Here is a 21426-nt window from a genome sequence, read left to right as displayed (position 1 = left end):
ACAGGCCGTGCTGACTGGACTGGTTTCTTTTTGGTCTGGTCAGTGTTGCTAACATACTAAAGTCCTAGGAAACCTCTTATAAGGTCACAGAGACCAGACTCTACCACTTACTAATTAGGTAATCTGGAGCAAGTTACTTCTTTGAACTGCAGTTTTGTTTGTAAAAAAGGCAAGAATAATTAACTCATGAGACTGTGAGAATTAAACAAGATGTCTGTGTTGCCTGGCAGGATCTAGACAAAGTGTCCTCTTAAGCGATGGCGGTAGTATTTATCTCACCATTATCATGAAATGCCACACTTAGCGCATGCTCCTCAGCCAAAGGCTAACAATATCCCCACTGAGGAAATGTGTATTCCACATTTCTTTTGCCAAAGGCTTAGATGAAATGTTTTCACTCAGTTGCTACTTCTAAATCACTTGGAACCCCCCATCTCCCCAAAAAGACAAGTTTGAATGACTGTGAAATTTCACTTTGAGAAAATCTTGAACACACTATATTTAAAAACTGCATGCTAATATACTAAGGTTCATTATTAGTTTCAACACACTACAAAGGCAGTTATGAAAAAAAAACAATTTTTCATGGCTTAACTAGGGAGGAAATGGTAACCCACTCCAGTATTCTTGCCAGGAGAATCTCATGGACAGAAGAGCCTGCTGGGCTACAGTCCATGGGGTCGCAAGAGTTGGACACAACTTTGTGACTAAACCACTACAACTATGGAGGAAATAGAGCCCATTAAACAGTGAAAAGAGTGAAGTGCCCAATGGAAGGCACAGCTGATAATCCAGAACCTCCAGAGGCACACAGGATGTGCAACCACTTGGTTGCAACTGAAATCAGACTAAAAAGTCTATTTAGCTACATGTCACTCATTCATAGCTTGTACAAGAGTAACTGTCAGCCTCCCTGGGAAGCAAAGGACACGTGTTTTGAATGTTCAAGAAGCCATCATATAAGCCCTTCAATTCTCTATACACAATCCTTGCCAATTCTACTTTTGTGTGAATCTGTGCGAATTCAGATTTCAGTGGCTGTATATCTGGGGTGGAAAGAGAAGGTAACTGCTGCATGGCCAATGAATAAGGATTAGAGGGTCCAGATACAGTTCATTGTAGTCTGGCTTACAACGCAACAGCCCTCTATTTTAAAAAAATGACTCACAGAATGCTTACTAAGGAGATGGAATTGGAATAAGCCATACTTGAGATCGTTTGTTACATGCCAAACTTAAAAAAATGGATCTCTGTGGACTCAGGAAATGCTTCACTATACAAAAAAAAAAATGCTTCACTATACAAAATAATTCTTTAAAGGACAGTTTTTTAAATAGGATTTTACTCTTAGCAAGTGTGCAATAAAGAAATAAAGTTTATGTTTAGGAATACCCATTAGGGACTTTTTTTTCCCCAGCGTTATCTCCACATGAAGGGTACCTATAAATAACCAACAGAAAAGAACTTGCACAATAGAGACATCATGTTTGCTTCCTAAAAATTTCACTGAATCTTGACACAATGGCCTAGTTTTGGGGTAACACAAAGGATGCCAAACTTCAAAGCAAAATGGAAGACATCTTCTGAAGAGGCAGACGCTCAGTTCTGAACTTCCTGATGCAGTTAGCATTACAAGCGAACTCAACAGGATGAGGTAAGACCTCTACCGCGTAACCCAGGACACAGCTGTGGTCTCCGTCTTCGCCTTCCATTCTCAGGGTTCTCGCTCTGTCAGGTACTGTTCAGCCAGCGCACAGTGAGATGTGCTTCTCTACTTGAGGGCTTCCTGCACAGAGCACAGCCGTCTTGCTTGCTGGGTCACATGGAGTCCTGAAACATGTACCATGTAATGGAAAGCCAGGTTTCAAGAAGTAAAAACCCTGAGTGCTTTGAGGGAAGCAAGAGGGCATTCAAACAAAAGATTAATAAAAACAATGTCTACAAAGTTCATGAAGGGGCTTGAAGATGAAAACTAAAATTTTTCAACCCTGGAAGGGGTTGACCAACACCCAGGGATTGGGCTGCTTGCCTGAAGTGGGAGCTGAGACAATTCTTTTGAGGATCTATATACATGGTAATTGGCAAAATACATGATAGAACAAAACATATCAATTCCTTTCTTTTGAAAATGGCTCTAAAGGGAGAATGAGGCTTGAGTCCTTCTTCCATGGTTCTGCCTATTCAGCCATCCAGAGCTTGAAGGTCCTGTCATAGGAGCAAGTGGCTATGAGCTGCCCATCAGAAGAAATGTCTAGGCCCATCACTTTGCCTTCATGGCCAGCCAGAGTCTTCAGAGGGGACCAGCCTGGATGAGTCCAGATCTTGGCTGTGTTATCATAGGCACCAGTGAGCAAGAAATTCCCATGGATAGCTACAAAAGAGAAGAGGAATTACTTCAGGAACTGAAATAGTCAAGAGCGTAAGAAAAGAACCCAAATCTGCAGGCTGTGTGCTCAGTCGTGGCCGACTCTTGGTGGCCTGTCAGGCTCCTCTGTCCACGGAATTTTCCAGGCAAGAATATTAGAGTGGGTTACTTCCCTGGCCATCCAGTGGTTAAGATTCCATGCCTCCACTGTAGGGGGGCATGGGTTTGACCTCTGTTTGGGAAATTAAGATCCCACATGCCACATGAGGAAAAAAAAAAGTAAAGCAATTAAGAATACTGGAGTGGCTTGCTATTTCCTCCTTCAGGGGATCTTCCCAACCCAGGGATCAAACCCACATCTCTTGCATCTCGTGCACTGGCAGGTGGATTCCTTACCGCTGTGCCACCTGGGATGTCCCCAAATCCACTAGAATATACTATTTTCAAAAAGATGTTATTTCGGCATTCATAAAACGCCAACCTCCAATCTGCATTTTTATTAGGCCTCTACAAAAAAGAGAACAACTACAGACAGACTTAGGGAAACAAATAACATTATTAAGGTCTTTTGGTTCTTTCCCTGATATACAACCTATTCAAAATAATATTAAGAACTAAGAGCTTGGACCTTCCATGGAAAACAAAACATGCACAGAAGTCTTCTTTCCTTCCTAGCAACAAGAAGCATGCAGTCATAGCTCTGTCTGAAAGGGTGTTCGAGAGAAGGAAATTATCATTTGTTCCTTCAGCAGGGTCCAGATTCTCTCACGTTCCCCTTCCAAGTTAAGCTAACACCTGCCCTGCATTTCATGCAAATGCAATCTGTTTGTCTTGAAGTTAGGCTTACAACAGAAGGAAAACTTACGCTCAAACTTGACACCTGTCACTAGGTTCTGATGGGCAGGAATGGTATAGACACAACGTCGCTGTCGAAGGTCCCACACTTTGCAAGTGTTGTCGCCACTGCCAGTGGCAATGTGGTAGCTGCGGATCAGATGTAGCGAGGAAGTTAGACACACAGAATACTTCCTGACCAATAACCCATCCACCCCTCCTTCAGTGAGCTTATTTACCCATTGGGGGAGAAACTTATTCCATATATTTCCTTCAGGTGACCTTCTAGGAACATGATACAACGTCCGGTGCGCAGGTCCCAAACTCGACCAAATGCATCCAGTCCCCTGACAAAACAATTCATGAATGAGTACTTTGAACCCAATTCTCTGTGGAAGCAGGCAGATGTCAGAGGTCAGATGACTGAGCTGCCCCGGCTATGTGGAAGAAGCCTTACCCAGTGCCAGCCAAAGAGCCATCTTGATGGAAGGCAATGTCATACACACCCATGCTGTGGCCCTCCTGGTGCAGGATCTCCTCTTGAGCTTCCAAATCCCATAAGCGCCATGAGCGGTCATAGCTGAAAAAGTCAAGCTAATAATTAGCCAGCAGACACTCAAAGTGTACAAAGTGCTATAAATTACAAGGGTACAAAGTGCTTCAATGTACCAAGTACTATAAATAGTTGGAGCTCAAGTTATATTTCTGAAACTACTCAAACAACCATATTAACAAATTCTTTTCTGGCATAAATAATGTCTCCACAACTAAGCATATCTGTCTTGGGTGCTAAATGGGAAACTATGGACTGCCTATGCCTAAAAAACTACCTCAGTGGCTATTTAAAAAAAAAGAATCCCCTTAGACTGGCCCAGAACAAAGACTCTGTCGCCTACTTTCTTCCCCAATTTCACTGTTATGTCCTTCCATTCACTGAGCATTTACTGGGTCCTAAACTGAATGTTGGGGATGGATATAATCAATCACAAATAAATCAAGAGAATATAATAGAATAGAGAGTATATAAAGAGGCCCACACATACACGGTCAAATGATTTTCAAGGCGGCCACCAAAGCAATTTCAATAGTGAAAATCTCAATAAATGATGAGAAAACTGTAATACATATGGGAAAAAAGATAAAACAAATAAAAAATCCTCAATTAAAAAATGAGTAAAGCACCTGAACACTGACCAAAGGAAAATACACAAAGGGTCAATAAGAAAATGACTTAACACCAACAGTCATCAGAATAATAAAAACTGAAACCATGAGATTTCACTACATACTTGCAAGACTGGGCAAAATGATGAGACTGCCAATGCCAAATGTTGCAAAGATGTTTAAAAAAAAAAACACTAGAATGCTGGGAATGCAGAATGACACCAACACTATGGAAAATTTAAAAGTTAAATATACATCTACCCCATAACCTTGCAATTGCATTCCAAGGTATTTATTCAAGAGAAAGGAAAGACAAATATGTCCACAAAAGTACTGGACAAGAGTACGTATAGTAGCTTTATTCTTAGCAGCCAAGGGTTGGAAACAGCCCAAGTGTCCACCAATGGGAGAATGGATAAACTGCCAGTTATGCAACTGACTACTTCTCAGCAATAAAAAGGAGCTACTGATACATGCATGCAACGACAAGAATGAATCTTAAAAATGTTGTGCTGAGTAAAAGAACCCAGACACAAATGAGTTTATATGGTATGATCATATAGAATTAATTTATGGTGACAGAAATCAGGGCAGGGGTTGTTTTCGAAAGGGGAGTTGGCTGGGAAAGGCATGGGGGACTTTCTGGGGTGATGCAAGTGTTCTCTCTATCGACAAGTGTATGGCTATGAGCATAAATGATGCCGTCTTGGGCCCATACAGTTCTTCCTGTCCTCCTGCTGACCCCACCCAGAACTGTACTGTGTGGTAAATCACTTTTCTATTGTCAAGGGCTTTTATTAATAGTTAATAGATATTGTTTAACAAGCATTAGGACCAGGAGACCTCCATGCTCTGTTAGTCGTCAAACAATGAAGACCTTTGCTGATGTATTCCCAGCACCTACTGGTTACCCATTCATAAATTTTGACTTAGGAATGTACTTCCTGCTTCCAAGCACAGACCCCCACACCCTAGGTAACTATAAAATTGCTGCAATGGCTTCTTGAAGGTGCAGAGTGCAGCTGTGAACGCTTCAGGATTGCTGCCTGCCAGATCCCACCCTAAGTGACCCTATGATAAACTGATCCACTGGTTATATGGATGGAGTTGTCCACCTTGATTATTCATCTCAAGATGCTTCTCAGGGACATCCCTCGTGGTACAGTGGATAAGAATCCACCTGCCAATGCAGGGGACATGGGCATAATCCCTGGTCTGGGATGATTCCACATGACCTGGGCCACCCATGCGCCACAGCTGCTGAAGCCTGCGTGCCTAGAGGCTGAGCTTAGTCAGCAACGAGGGAAGCCGCTGCAATAAGATGCATGTGCACTGCAACAAAAGCAGCGCCCGTTCACCACAACTAGAGAGCCCACAGGCAGCAACGAAGACTCAGTGCAACCAAAAAAAAAATGACTTCTCAGTTTGGTGGGCACAACAGGGATGTGGGTCATGTGAATATATGCATTTGTCAAGACCGACTAAATTATACACTTAAATCCATTTCACTGTATGTAAATTGTATCTCAAAAACTTCTTTAATAGATTCTGGCCTCACTGAATTTATAGAACCAAGAAGAGAGACTGATCTGTAAGCAGTGAAGTTATAATACAATGTATAACCCACCCCGCCACCTGCCTCCACCAAAAAATGCACTTCTAGTATTGGCCAAGAAAGAGAAGAGGGAAACTCTAGCTCTCTGGCATTTAGTGACCAAAATTTCAGATTAACTGCAATCTAAAGCCAAATACACTTAGCCTTAACTGTACCATATAGTCTTTTTTGTTTCTGATTCATTGCAGTCCAAGAAAATATTACCTGAAGACAGAATAAGAGGATGGCTTACCAGGTGGTACCTAGGAAACGTCCTGATGGATGCCACATTACACGGGCCACACGCACTGTGTGGCCTTCAATATCTGCCACCGGTTCATCACTGAAAAGGAACCAAATATCGTAAGCAAACTATTTTACAGTCATGTAAATATTCACTGAATTTTTTTCAACTGTTGAGCACACAGGCGCTCATTCTGCATGGGTGGACAGGCCAAATTGTAACTTGTAATCTTAAAATTTTAGGGCCAACAATAATCTAATCACCTCCCAAGGTTATAAAAGCTTTGGGACTATTACGTATGTCCACAGGGGAACACTGCCTGTTTTCTGTTGTTCAGTAGCTCAGTTGTGTGCTACTCTTTGTGACTCCACGGACTACAGCAGGCCAGGCCTCCCTGTCCTTCACCATCTCCTGGAGCTTGCTCAAATTCATGTCCATGGAGTCAGTGATACCATCCAAACATCTCATCCTCTCGTCCCTTTCTCCTCCTGCTTTCAATCTTTTGCAGCATCAGGGTATTTTCCAATGAGTCAGTTCTTCACATCACGTGGCCAAAGTATTGGAGCTTCAGCTTCAGTCCTTCCACTGAATATTCAGGTTTGATATCCTTTAGGATGGACTGATTTGATCTCCTTGCAGTTCAAGGGACTCTCAAGAGTCTTCTCCAGCACCACAGTTCAAAAACATCAGTTCTTCGGAGCTCAGCCTTCTTTATGGTCCAACTCTCACATCCATAAATGACTACTGGAAAAGCCATAGTTTTGTGTATATGCACCTCTGTTAGTAAAGTAATGCCTCTGCTTTTTAATATGCTATCTAGGTTTGTTATCACTTTTCTTCCAAGAGGCAAGTGTCTTTTAATTTCATGGTTGCGGTCGACATCTACAGTGATTTTGGAGTCCAAGAAGATAAAGTCTGTCACTGTTTCCATTGTTTCCCCATCTATTTGCCATGAAGTGATGGGACGAGATGCCATGATCTTAGTTTTTTCAATGTGAATTTTAAGCCAGCTTTTTCACTCTCTTCTTTCACCTTTCATCAAGAGGCCCTTTAGTTCCTCTTCGCTTTCTCCTATAAGGGTGGTGTCATCTGCATATCTGAGGTTATTGATATTTCTCCAGGCAATCTTGATTCCAGCTTGTGCTTCATCCAGCCCGGCATTTCTCATGATTTACTCTGCTTGTACATCAAATAAGCAGGGTGAAAATATACAGCCTTGACGTACTCCTTTCCAAATTTTGACCAGTGTGTTGTTCCATGTCCGGTTCTAACTGTTGCTTCTTGACCTGCATGCAGGTTTCACAGGAGGCAGGTCAAGTGGTCTGGTATTCCCATCTCTCTCAGAATTTTCCACAATTTGTTGTGATCCATACAGTCAAAGGCTTCAGTGTAGTCAATGAAGCAGAAGGAGATGCCGCAGCACTTCAGTAAGCATTGTCCTTCTATTTCAGTTCACTGTCAACAAACTCTCAATTCTATACCACTTACCATTAAGAGAAAAATGAAAGATACTTCAACCTAACAAGCAAAATAATTTCTCTGAACCAAAGGACTGCTGAGAGTCTAGAAAGAAACATACTTGGATAGAGATGCAGGGCAATATCAAACATTTCTGGTACAAGTGGATTATAGATAATTTTATCTCAAACTTCAGCTTGTCCAAGGATCCACATGAAAGAAGAACTCCTAAACAGAGGCTTAGTTTCCTTCAGTGGCTGTTAAATTCTACTATCAGCAACAGCAGAAAGAAGATCTGAAACACCAGTGAAAGGAAATAAACACAAACCCTAAAGAGGGCAATTAAAAAGGGAGCACTATTAATGTGGATACACAAAACTAATCAAAACCCTAGGGGAACAAATATTGCTACTTATTACCAAAGCCAATTAAAACTTGCTGTGCTCACAGGTAAGATCCTGTCTAGCAGAGTGGAGACACTAATTAGCTCCTCACAAAATCCTAGAACAAAAGCCTTATGTGCTTTCCCAAAGAAGGAAAACTAAGCAACTGAATTCAGAAGTCTTTTCGGCAACAAGGTGCTTCTAACTATTTCTTGGACAATAAATAATCACAAACACATTAAAACAGACAAGCCTGTTGTAATTGGAAAATATGGTTTAGGTAAAGGATGACGATACTGGGAGGAGATACCACTTCCTTGGCAATACTGCTGGACATAGCCTTCTTTCTCTCCCCTGCGGCTGTTTGCTAAGAACCAATGTATTGTCTGGAGTATTATTTTCAGTCAATCTACCAAATAGTGCATTTCTCCAATGTCAATCTATTGCAATGGCAGGTATAATGGATCGTTCCAGAATAACTGGAACCAGGAAACAGTGGTCACTGTATTAGAGGCAAAAACCAAGGTACAGAGTTCTAGGTCCCTAGGGCCAACCAATCAACTGTTTACTGTGGTGACTGCCGTGCGGACAGAGCAGTAATATTCACCTGTCAAGGCTCCACAGCTTCACAGACCCATCAGCAGCACAAGAGGCCAGGTTGACGTCTTTTTGGTCCAAGGAGACTGTGGATTTGGGATGGAATACGATCGCTCCCACGTTTGTGTTATGGCCTGAAGGAGTGTAAGAGATGGAAATTAAAGGGCTGCTGTTCCGTTATAACTTAAGTGTAAATATACACAATTAGGAATATTATATATACACATTTCAGAAAATGTGAACCTACAAAGTATTATTCAACTACTAAAAAACTGAAATTTTAAACGTATAAATTACATTAAAAAAAAGCTAAACACACACAAAAAAGTTTCCTGCTTTAGAGACTGTAAATGCCAGAGTAGGGCTGGACATGAGAGAGAAATATGCATATGATGTCATTATCATTCAGCCTTGCAGTCAAAGAAAACCAAACCAAGTCAGATCATATCAAGAATTAATTGTGTGTGTACTCGGTCTGAGTGTCCAGTAGAGCTTTAAGAGTTACACTGCTTGATAGAGTTTGAATTGGGAAAAAGACCAAGATTTAGGTAAGAGTCTAACTCACCTCGAAGAGTGTGAAGGAGGTTGCAATCGGGAACAGACCAGAGCTTGCAAAGCCCACTCCTATCAAATACAAAGGAAAGCATCTCAGCCAGGGTTGGTCTGGGAAGGAAAAGGTATCTTGGTAACATTACTAAAGGACAATTTCTTCTTACCCCCGCAAAATCGTTATAGTGGCAGACAAAAAAGAAAAGACTTATCATTTGAAGGGTTATGTAAGAAAGCTATAACCAGGTCTGAAGCAAACAAAGGCCTCTACTGGACTATAAATATTATAGCACAAGTTGCTCTTCTCCTTAACTTTTGGACCAATTTCTAGGCAAAGTAGGACAAATTAAATTATCTAACTGTAATATTAATAATGATACTATCTCCTTAAATATGAATAGCATATTACTTACAAAGTAATTAAATTTTAAAAAAACTGCTTTATTTTGAAAAATTCCAACAAATTACTTTTATATCTATCATCTCAGATAACCCTTATAACAGATTTGTGAGGTACCTAAGACAGGAATGATCATTTCTACTCTACTTGTGTATTCATTTTATTTTCTGTAATTAATTTTTTAAACTGGAGTATAGATGATTTACAATGTTGTGTCAGTTTCTGCTGCACAGCAAAGTGAGTCATTTCTACTTTATAATAAAGACGGCTGAGGCTTTGAAGAGGTGGACGATCTACACAGGTCCTCGGTTTTCTCCTGAACTGGTCTTGATTTCTGCCTAGTCAGGTAGCTTCTGTGTGTACAGTGTAAGGAAGATTGCCCCTCACTAGATGACAATGTCCCACAAGAACACTAAGTGACCGAACAGAACAAAACAACAAAGTTTCACACCTTAGAAGTTTTTTGCATATGCGATGGCAAACAGAAAACAGAATAAACACAAAAACGGTAATTCGCTTTGCTTTACAGATAAAGAAACTGAAGCTTACACAGAAGTATCTTGCTTAGGTCACATAACTAAAAGTATGAAGTATCTTGTTTAGGTCACATAACTAATAAAGACAAGCTATATCAAGGTATGTATAATTAGTCTATAAACTCCCTGTACTAATATACCTGTTCCAAAATGATGCTAATGCCAAGAATATGACTGACACATGAGAACTGAAAGCTCTATTATAAACTACAATGGGTACACATTACCACCTCTAGTTTGATGTGATCATGAGCAGCAGAGGAAAATGGGATGGCAATGGCCTTCTATTTATTTTTCACCTTTTTTTTGAAAGTAGCTCAGTCACGTCTGACTCTTTGCGACCCCATGGACTATACAGTCCATGGAATTCTCAAGGCCACAATACTGGAGTGGGTAGCCTTTCCCTTCTCCAGATCTTCCCAACCCAGAGACTGAACCCAGGTTTCCCACAATGCAGGCGGATTCTTTACCAGCCGAGCCACCAGGGAAAAGCAATGCCCTTCCAAAACAAATGTTGACTTTGCCCCCAGAACCCCCTTCAGGGAAAAGAAAACAAAACTCTAAAATGGGGACTTACCAACAAGCTGTGGCCAGCATTTTGGAATTGGGACTAAAGTGACAGTAGGAGATAGGCCGATCATCCCCAATCTGACTGCAGAAATTATTCAAAGACTTAAAAAAAGACAAACAAGGAATCATTAAATGCTAACCCAAGACTTTCTTGGCTTTTCCACCATAAAAAACAAACCTTTTCAGTTTTAACCCACCCTAAGATTCCCCACCCCTCCTCTTTTGTCAGGAGACACTTCTACAAATCAATGAATGAACCGAGTCAAGGCTTATCTGGAACTCCCTCATGTTGTCATCTACAGTCTGTGTCAATAGCTTCTCTGTCCACTAAATATAAACCAGAAAGCAATGGCAAGACTTAAAGTACAATCTAACACATTAAAAGGGAGAATTACAGCACAAGAACCACAGGCCCCTGCCTAGTACAAAGTACAGTAGGTTCCCTGACACCTTAACAGATGGATCCTCCCAAGCAGCAACAGTGCAAGCAAGGATGTACAGCTGCCTTTTGTTTGTTAGAGGCGGGCCAAGGTAGAACATTTAATAAACACTGCAAGAAATCTTTAAAACATTGGGCAATCGCAGAGAGCGTCTTACTCGGAGAGATTTGTGCAGCTCTTGCATCTGGGAGGTTCTAGTTGTCTCAGGAATCTCTTTATGAAGACGGGCCTCTTCTAAGCGTTTCATTGCCCTGTAACACAGAAAACATTACCCTGGGCAAGCTGGCTGGAAACAAGGGTCCACAGAAGTCTCTGTACCACTCAATTTCAACTAACAACCACAGTCACTATAAAGCAGATCCTCAGTCCCTGAGAGGAAACAAGAAGCATGCTTCTTCCTCCTTCTCAAATTTCTCCTTACCTGGGCAGTGAATAATTAGCAATCCACAGTCTAGCAACCTTCAGGCTGTTTGGTCCTTCATGGTACCAGGTCTGCTGATACTGAAAGTTAAATAAGAGCAGAAATGTCAAGTCTGAGGCATCCCTGCCTCTTTCATAGCTATCAATTCCCTACTGTAACTGCCCAGGAAAAAGGTGAATTAGTTCAGTATAATATGATGAAATCAGGTATATGCACTTTCTGCTGTGTTTCTTTCTATGAGTTCTTATTGGATGATTTCTGGTTCCTTTTTAAAAGGGAAACCAGGAATGCTGTGCTTCTTTCCCAAAATGGGAAACTCGCTTAACTCCGTTTGTATCTACAAAGGAACCACAAACAACTGCCAACTCCTGAACAGCAGTCTCCAACCCCTGCTCTAAGCCTCATCCGAGGCAAAGCTCAGCTCTGAAAACAGAAAACGAGAGAACTAGCCCCTTGCCTCCCGCGTGCTGACACTATGAAGCCAAGGACGTATTTTACCTCTTCTTTGGACTTCTTTGATTTCTCATCATCTTTTTTGGTCTTTTTTAAGGCATCAGTACCGACCACTGAGAGGATATTTCTTAACCTGTAACAAAGAAGAGCAGAATTTAAATAGAGTTGAGATAAGGTAAAGCAGGACTTTCACCTTACTTCACTCAGCGCCACAGTGTGTTGGACACTCTTGATGCGCTAAGTATAGAAAATGACTATGAAACACCCTTGACTTCACAGGGTGCTAAGGGGAATCATGAGTAAACCACCTAGACTTGGAGGGAATCAGGGAAGACCTTGTGGAGACGATGTTCTCTAAACTGAGCCCTCAATCAATCAGGTCAATAGGTCAAGAACATTCGGAAAGGACAGCTAAGGCAGAGGGTTCCACAAATGTGAAGGTCTAGAGGCAAGCATGTTGAGCCTGGAATCAACAGTTCAGTATGGCTAGAGCATGGGGTACTGGGAAAGGCTGAGTGAGAGAAATGGCTGCGAATCTCGGTAGGGGCCAGGCCACAATGTGCTCCTAATGCCAGGGTGAGCAGGGTTTACATTTGAGAAAGACTCCTGGAAAAGTATGGAGAAAAAAGACGGAAGAACAAAGGAGGGAACTCAGTATACTGTGGTATCCTCCCCCTTGAGTCTTAATAGACTGAATAAGACGGTGGCGAGGGAGACTCCAGACAGTCACCTAAGGGACACAAACAACAAACAGTCCAAGTATATCCTTTGCGAGGCTATTAACAAAGTAACATACCATGACAGACCATAATGTCAGGGCTCACTTTACCAGGGACCACAGGTTAGGAAGGGCTTCTTTAAGGAGGTGGTATTTATGCTAAAACCCAAAGAATTAAAAAAGCTCTAAAAGGCAAGAGTTCCAGTATTCTTGCCTACAAAATCCGTGGACAGAGGAGCCTGGCAGGCTACAGTCCATAGGGTCGCAAGAGTCAGACACAACTTAGCGACTAAATCACAACACAAAAGGCGAGAGAGGGGAACAAAAAAAGGAAAATTAAGTCAAAAGACAGAAAATAAAGCTTGAGTATCCTAGGAGGATCATTATGGCTACTAAGCCTAGTAGGAAGAAGGGTACAAGGTAAGGATGAAGAGCATATTAGGAGTTTTTTACTCTTAAGTTTAGTAAGAGACACTGTAGGATTTTAAGCAAACAGTTAATACAGCAAATCTGGGGTTACTACAACATTCTAAATGTGAAACTAGTGGAGGGAGAGAAAAGAGGATATGCTGGAGGTATATTTCAGAAGTAGAATAAACAAGATTTTGCTGATGGGTTACAGAGAAGGTGACGCAGGTTTTTAACTGAAAACTGTGTGAATGGTTGTGTTATTTGCAAGAATAGGAAAAGGATGGAAAATAGATGAGTTCAATGTTAGTCCACTTCAGTTCAGTTGCTCAGTTGTGACCGCATGGACTGTAGCACGCCAGGCCTCCCTGTCCATCACCAACTCCCAGAGTTTACTCAAACTCATGTCTATGAGTTGGTGATGCCATCCAACCATCTCATCCTCTGCCGTCCCCTTCTTCTGCCTTCAATCTTTCCCAGCATCAGGGCCTTTTCAAATGAGTCAGCTCTTCGCATCAGGCGGCCAAAGGACTGGAGTTTCAGCTTCAGCATCAGTCTTTACAATGAATATTCAGGACTGATTTCCTTTAGGATGGACCAGTTGGATCTCCTTGCAGTCCAATGGATTCTAAAGAGTCTTCTCCAACACCACAGTTCAAAAGCATCAACTCTTTGGCACTCAGCTTTCTTTAAAGACCAACTCTCACATCCATACATGACTACTGGGAAAACCATAGCTTTGACTAGATGGACCTTTGTTGGCAAGGTAATATCTCTGCTTTTTAATATGCTGTTTAGGTTGGTCATAACTTTTCTTCCAAGGAGTAAGTGTCTTTTAATTTCATTCAACATAGGTCCATGAATAAAGGTAAATTGGAAGTGGTCAAGCAGGAGATGGCAAGAATAAACATCGACATCTTTAAGGAATCAGTGAACTAAAATGGACAGGAATGGGCAAATTTAATTCAGATGACCATTAAATCTACTACAGTGGGCAAGAATCCCTTAGAAGAAATGGAGTAGCCATCATAGTCAATAAAGGAGTCTGAAACGCAGTACTTGAATGCAATCTGAAAAATGACAGAATGATCTCAGTTCGTTTCCAAGGCAAACCATTCAACATCACGGTAACCCAAATTTAAGCCCCAACCATTGATGCTGAAGAAGTTGAAGCTAACCAGTTCTATGAAGACCTATAAGATCTTCTAGAACTAACACCAAAAAAAAGATGTTCTGTTAATCTCAGGGGATTGGAATGCAAAAGGAGCAAGTCAAAAGATACTTGGAGTAACAGGCAAGTTTAGCCTTGGAGTACAAAATTAAGCAGGACAAAGGCTAACAGAATTCTACCAAGAGAATATACTGGTAATAGTAAACACCTTTTTCCAACAACACAAGAGATAACTTTACATGTGGACATCACCAAATGCCAGATTGATTTTCTTCTTTGCAGCTGTAAATGGAGAAGCTCTATCCACTCAGCAAAAACAAGACCTGAAGCTAACTGTGGCTCACATCATCAGCTCCTTATGGCAAAATTCAGGCTTAAACTAAAGAAAGCACAGAAAACCACTAGGCCATTCAGATACGGCCTAATCAAATCCTCCATGATCATACAGTGGAGGTAAGAAATAGATTCAAGGGATTCGATCTGGTGAACAGAGTGTCTGAAGAACTATGGACAGAGGTTCGTAATACCGTACATGAGGAGGCACTGACTAAAACCATCCCAAAGGAAAAGAAATGCAATAAGGCAAAGTGGTTGTCTGACAAAGTCTTACAAATAGCTGAGGAAAGAAGAGAAGAGAAAAGCAAGGGAGAAAAGGAAAGGTATACTCAACTGAATGCAGAGTTCCAGAGACTAGCAAGGAGAGAGAAGGCCTTCGTCAAAGAACAATGCAAAGAAACAGAGGAAAACAGAACAAGAAAGACTAGAGATCTCTTCGAGAAAACTGGAGATATCAAAGGAACATTTCATGCAAAGATGGGCACAATAATGGACAGAAACGGTAAAGATCTAATAAAAGCAGAAGAGATCAAGAAGAGATGGCAAGCATACACAGAAGAACTGTACAGAAAAGATCTTAATGATCTGGATAGCCATGATGGTGTGGTCACTCACCTAGAGCCAAACATCATGAGTGCCTTCAGAAGCACTGCTGCCAAGAAAGCTAGCAGAGGTGATGGAATTCCAGCTGGGCTATTTCAAAGCCTAAAAGACGATGCTATTAAAGTGCTGCATTCAGCATCTCAGCAAATTTGGGAAAACTCAGCAGTGGTCACAGAACTGAAAAAGGTCAATCTTCATCCTAATTCCTAAGAAGGACAGTACTAAAGAACGTTTAAACTACCAGACAATTGCGCTCACTTCCCATGCTAGTAAGGTTATGCTCAAAATCCTTTAAGCTAGGCTTCAGCAATACTTGAATGCAAACTTCCAGATGTACAAGCTGGGTTTAGAAAAGGCAGAGGAACCAAAGACCAAATCGCCAACATTCGCTGATCATAGAGAAAGCAAAGGAATTCCAGAAAAACATCTACTTCTGTTTCACTGACTATGCGAAAGCCTTTGACTGTGTGGATCACAACTGTGAAAAACTCTTAAATAAGAGATGTGAATACCAGACCATCTTACCTGTCACCAGAGAAACCTATATGCGGGTAAAGAAAACAAGTTAGAACCTTATATGGAATAAACGACTGGTTCAAAATTAAGAAAGCAGTATGACAAGGCTGTATACTGTCATTCTGCTTATTTAACTTATACGTAGAGTACATCATGGAAATGCCAGGCTGGATGACTCACAAGCTGGAATCAAGATTGCTGGGAGAAATATCAATAGCCTCAGATATACAGATGATACCACTCTAATGGCAGAAAGCAAGGAGGAACTAAAGAGCTCCTTGATGAGGGTGAAAGAGAGTGAAAAAGTCGGCTTGAAACTAAATATTAAAAAAATCTAATTAAATATGGCCTCTGGTCTTAAGGAAAAGGTGGAAGCAGAGACAAATTTCCTCTTCTTGGGATGAAGAAAATCACTGCGGATGGTGACTGCAGCCATGAAATTAAAGATGACTGCTTTCTGGAAGGAAAGCAATGATAAACCCAGACAGTATATTAAAAAGCAGAGACACCACTTAGCTGAAAAAGGTCTGTACGGTCACAGCTATGGTGTTTCCAGTAGTCACGTACGCATGTGAGAACTGAAGAACTGATGCTTTCAAACTGTGGTGCTGGAGAAGGCTCTTGAGAGTCCCTTGGACAGCAAGGAGATCAAACCAGTCAATCTCAAAGGAAATTAACCCTGAATATTTTCATTGGAAGGACTGATGTTGAAGCTGAAGCTCCATACTCTGGCCACCTGATGAAAACAGCCAACTAACTGGAAGAGACCCTGATGCTGGCAAAGACTGAAGATAGCAGGAGAAGAGGGCAACAGAGGATGAGATGGTTGGATGGCATCATCAATTCAATGGACATGAACCTGGGCAAACTCCAAGAGATGGTGAGGTACAGGGAGGCCTGGCATGCTGCAGTCCCTGGGGTTGCAAAGAGTTGGACACGACTTGGTGACTGAACAACAACTTAGATGTCAAATTTGAGACTATAGAATAGCCAGGCTACAGAGACCTGGGAGTCATCAGACTCCATGCCATGGGAGTCCATATAAACTCCATATAAACCATGCCATGGGAATGGACCTGATCCTTCATGGCTGGTGTAGGACAAGGACAACCAACAGCAGTTTATAAAGGTTACGCAGGGGGAAAATGAGGCTTAGAAGAGTTAGCTAAAGAAACACGAGGAAAACCAGGAGGACTGGGTTTTATGGGAGCCAAGGAAAGGGAGCGTTTGAAGGATGGAATAGGTGGCAGTGTACTGGGGCTATTCTTAGTAAAGATGAGCTGATGACCTTAATGAACAGCCATTTCAACGTGGTAGTGGTCAGTCAGTTTGCACTGGGCTGAAGGGTGGCAAGGACCTTAAGAGGGTAAATGTAGTAAGTGAGGAATAGTTGAGCCCCAAGTCCTGAAGAGGCAGGCAGGTCACATCCTCGTAACTGCACACGACTAGCCTGTCACTGAAAGTTTTGGAACTTCAGAATCATAAAAGTAGCATTATCTGAGGAAAATACCTCTTTTCAATAATGTCCAAAAAACACTTACCATCATGTTTTATGTTAATGACAAAAAACGCGTTTGCTGTTTAAATTTTCAGAGTTCAGTGACAAATTTTACCCAACTCAAAACTACACACTAAGCAGAGGAAGGGGAAGGAACATGTTAACATCTTCACAGTTTATAAAGAAAAATTAGTAGTGGAGAATAAACTGGCCTAAGACTTAGATTATGGACTAAAGCATATTCACACAACTTAATAAGATATTCTGTCAACATTATGTGAGACATTCTATTAAAGGATTAGCTACAATTATCAACTAAATAATGGCAGAAAGTGAAGAGGAACTAAAGAGCCTCTTGATGAAAGTGAAAGAGGAGAGTGAAAAAAGCTGGCTTAAATTCAACTTTCAAAAAATGAACATCATGGCATCTGGTTGAATCACTTCATAGCAAATAGGGAAAAAGTGCAAAGTGTCAGATTTCATTTTCTTGGGCTTCAAAATCAATGTGGATGGTGACTGCAGTCATGAAATTAAAAGACACTTGCTCCTAAGAATAGCTATGACAAACCTAGACACTGCATTAAAAAGCAGAGACATCACTTGGCTGAAAAAGTTCCATATACTCAAGGTTATGGTTTATCCAGTAGTCATGTATGGATGCGGACCGTAAAGAAGGCAGAGTACCGAAAAATCAATGCTTTTGAACTGTGGGGTTGGAGAAGACTCTTGAGAGTCCCTTGGACAGCAAGATCAAACCAGTCCATCCTAAAGGAAATCAATCCTCCAAAATTCATTGGAAGGACTGATGCTGAAACTGAAGCTCCAATACTTTGGCCACCTGATGTGAAGAGCCAACTCACTAGAAAAGACCCTGATGCTAGGAAAGACTGAGGGCAGGAGGAGAAGAAGACGACAGGATGAGACAGTTGGATGGCGTCACTGACTCAATGGACATGAGTCTGAGCAAGCTCCGGGAGACAGTGAAGGACAGGGAAGTTCATGGGGACACAAAGAGTCAGACATGACTTAGTGACTGAACTACAACAACAACTAAAATCTGGAACTATAATCCTGTGATTAAAAAAGAGTAAGTACTTAGAAAGGGTACCTTTCTCTTCTTTCAGCAGGACCTTCTCCAAAAAGTGTGATGGGTTCCCCCAAAGCTCTAAGGCAAGCCTTGACCTCTGAGTCATCTGTGGAAACGTTGATTTGCCGGGCTCGCTTCCTTCTCTCAAACTCTGCTAACACTTCAGCCTGTCTCTCACTGATGTGCTCTTCAATTTCAAACACTTCTCCTATAAACAGAACAGGCAATATTAGCATAATCACCAATCTTCTTCAATTAGAGAGAAATAAGTTCTTACAACTGGAGTTTACATGCCTCTGCTGCTGCTGCTAAGTCACTTCAGTCGTGTCCAACTCTGTGCGACCCCATAGACGGCAGCCCACCAGGCTATCCCATCCCTGGGATTCTCCAGGCAAGAACACTGGAGTGGATTGCCATTTCCTTCTCCAATGCATGAAAGTGAAAAGTGAAAGTGAAGTCGCTCAGTCGTGTCCGACTCTTAGCGACCCCATGGACTGCAGCCCACCCGGCTCCTCCGTCCATGGGATTTTCCAGGTGAGAGCACTGGAGTGGGGTGCCGTTGCCTTCTCTGCTGCATGCCTCTAGGGACAGTTAACTAATCTGTTAGAAACTTTACAGTTTCTCGGTTTATTAAAGTATGCCAAACACAGAAAACTAAATGAGGTTTTAAAGGCCAGAAACTGGTTCAAGTCATCTTGTTTCATTTGGCAACTTACATAAACACGCAGCTTTCATGAGACAATGAGAATATAGAGCACTTTTAACAAGTTAACTAGGCTTTCTATCCATGGCAAAATAGAAACATTTTAACAGTAGCCAAAGCTACTCTCTGAAATAGTCTCAGTATAGGAACACTAACAAATCTAACAGTAAGCTGGAAATAATTACCATGAAAATGATAGGCCTTAACTATAAGGCTTTTTGGATAATCTAGTAGCTAGTTTTAAAACTCACATAAAAAAGCATTTGGATGAGAAGTGAGAAGTACAAGAGTGATGCAGTCATGTTTAAAATAACGTAAAAGGTTTAAAACTCATGAAAAGTGCACATGTATAGAAAAGAAAATGTGTGGGAGAGTCAATGAGAAACAACAACAGTCCTATCTGCATAGAAGCCTTTTTATACCCTTCCATATTGTCTGAATTTCTTATGACAAACATGAATTTTATTTTTAAAATATAGTAGACTACTAGCTACTGGCATGAAAAAATACCCTCAACAGTGTGTGCGTACTTACTGGCTTACTTGTTTCCAACTCTTTGTGACCTGGGGGACTGTAGCCCACCAGACCCCTCTGTCCGTGGGGTTTTCCATGCAAGAAATACTGCAGTAGGTTGCCATTTCCTCTTCCAGGGGATCTTCCCCACCCAGTGATCAAAACCACCTTGTCTCCTGTGTCTTGCATTGCAGGTGAATTCTTTACCCACTGAGCCATCAGGAAAGCCCATTTAACAGTATTCAGAATGACAAACGCAGGTTACAAAACAATTTATCGTGATTTCATTTATGGGGAAAAAAGTGTATTTTTATAGCTTTATTAAGTTCTTGAAATGACATAGCTCCAATTAATAAAGATTACAGGTTTTTCTACTTCATTTTCTTTATTGTTTAATTGCTTTCAAAATAAAGATGGCTATCACTTTAAAATTTAAAAGAGAGAATTTCATTTTGGGTGAAAAACAGTTGAAAAACTAAAATGAGGAGAATATTAGGAAACACAGTAACTCCAAGCTAATGCCAGAACTACACTAGATCTCCAGAAGACAAAGGAAATCACTCTGAATTCAAATACACACTGAATAAATTCCTAGTAAAATTACTAACAATTCACTGAAGAAAAACTGTATAAAAGGTTTTAAGAAAAAGGTTCTTTGGATGATAAGACCAAGTCAGGTAGGTGGAGAATATGGACTTCGATAGGTGCAAGCTTATTAGTTGTACTTTCTTGACATAAACTAGTGATATTTAAGTTGAGGCAAGTAATCATTACAGAAAATTTGAGCACCAAAGGTAAAGATAAACTCACAATTTGCATCTTACCAGAGGTTATGTTAATGTTTCCTGCTTCAATTCCTGCTTTGAGTCCTTCTTTTCCCAAAAGCCCAGATTCTCCTTTGGCCAGACGCTCCCTCTCCTTCTCTTCCAAACTTCCATAATAGATGTGTGGTTTCTTCACAACAGGAGCCACTAAGTCATCTGGTGCCTTAGTTTTGGTTGCCTGCTAAAACAAAGACCTAGATTAACCTAAAGCTTAATCTTAGCAACCTAATAGGTTTCGCAGCAGAATGCAGCTTAGAGCTTCAAACCTATTTCTCCCCCACACAAAGGACAAAGCGGGCAGCAGTTAAAATGTGTCTTCCTTAATCTGGGGGTGGCGGGAAAGAGTGGTTCCAGTCTCTTAATCACTTAAGTTTTGTAGATAGGAAGAGATGGATAAAACTAGTGAATTTCTCGTGCTGATTTTTCTGTCAAAGGTTTTCTCTCGAACATGTGTATTTCATACGGTTGCAGCAGGTGAAATCTCTTCTTGGCTTTTACGAAATTTCCAGAATTACTGCTTATCACAGGGGTATCAAGGATAACTGAAATAACCAACGCGGTGGTACGGGGGACAAGTTAGAAAGTTCCTGTTCATACATTTCAAACGTTTCGGATATGAAGCAGTAGATAAGTTAGGAGGCCTCGTTACAATTAAGAGCTCTGAAGGTGTCATAAATCTTAGCCAAGACTCTACTCCCTTTCAGAGCTCCGTTTCTGAACCAGACGGAAGAGAGATTTAGATTTCGGGGCTGGAGTGAGAGGTGAAAACAAGCTAAAACAGATGGAAGCACCCAAGAATTAGGAAAACACCGCAGCCTTCCTCCTCGGCCCTCCACCATCGTAGCCCGTTCCTTCACGGCCCTGTTTCGCAGGGACCCCCACCCCCTCAGCGCTCCCTGCCAGAATGAGACCTGTACCGTGGAGGAGGGTCGTGAGGAAGCCATGCTGGGCTCCGGGGACGCGAAGCCCCAGCGAAAGCCGCGCTCTACGTTTCAGACCGTCCACCGCGCGCCCAGCAAAGCGGAACTACGTCACCGACCG

The 21426-nt window shown here is 41.5% G+C and overlaps 1 protein-coding gene across 4 annotated transcripts; it reads right to left on the bottom strand.

Moving 5' to 3' along the window:
• Nucleotides 1–1320: 1320 nt before the first annotated feature.
• PRPF4 (pre-mRNA processing factor 4) lies at nt 1321–21426 on the bottom strand. 4 transcript variants are annotated; one of them, XM_040239357.1, is made up of 14 exons: nt 21297–21426; nt 20386–20563; nt 18367–18553; nt 12054–12141; nt 11556–11635; nt 11292–11385; nt 10702–10796; nt 9205–9263; nt 8650–8773; nt 6211–6300; nt 3657–3779; nt 3439–3546; nt 3231–3349; nt 1321–2371 (listed from the first exon to the last, which is right to left on the bottom strand). In XM_040239357.1, exons 1-14 carry the CDS (start codon nt 21327–21329, stop codon nt 2178–2180), a joined length of 1572 nt encoding a protein of 523 aa, XP_040095291.1. In that variant the 5' UTR covers nt 21330–21426; the 3' UTR covers nt 1321–2177. The 4 variants fall into 4 exon arrangements, with proteins under 4 accessions (XP_040095291.1, XP_040095305.1, XP_040095315.1 ...); XM_040239371.1 differs by having other exon boundaries at nt 21303–21426; XM_040239381.1 differs by having other exon boundaries at nt 9205–9302; nt 21303–21418.

Source organism: Oryx dammah, unplaced genomic scaffold (assembly GCF_014754425.2).
Source record: "Oryx dammah isolate SB20612 unplaced genomic scaffold, SCBI_Odam_1.1 HiC_scaffold_1, whole genome shotgun sequence".
In the NCBI taxonomy this organism is placed as follows: domain Eukaryota; kingdom Metazoa; phylum Chordata; class Mammalia; order Artiodactyla; family Bovidae; genus Oryx; species Oryx dammah.
The sequence above is the reverse complement of the archived record's forward strand: the minus strand, read 5'-3'. Positions and strand labels throughout refer to the sequence as shown.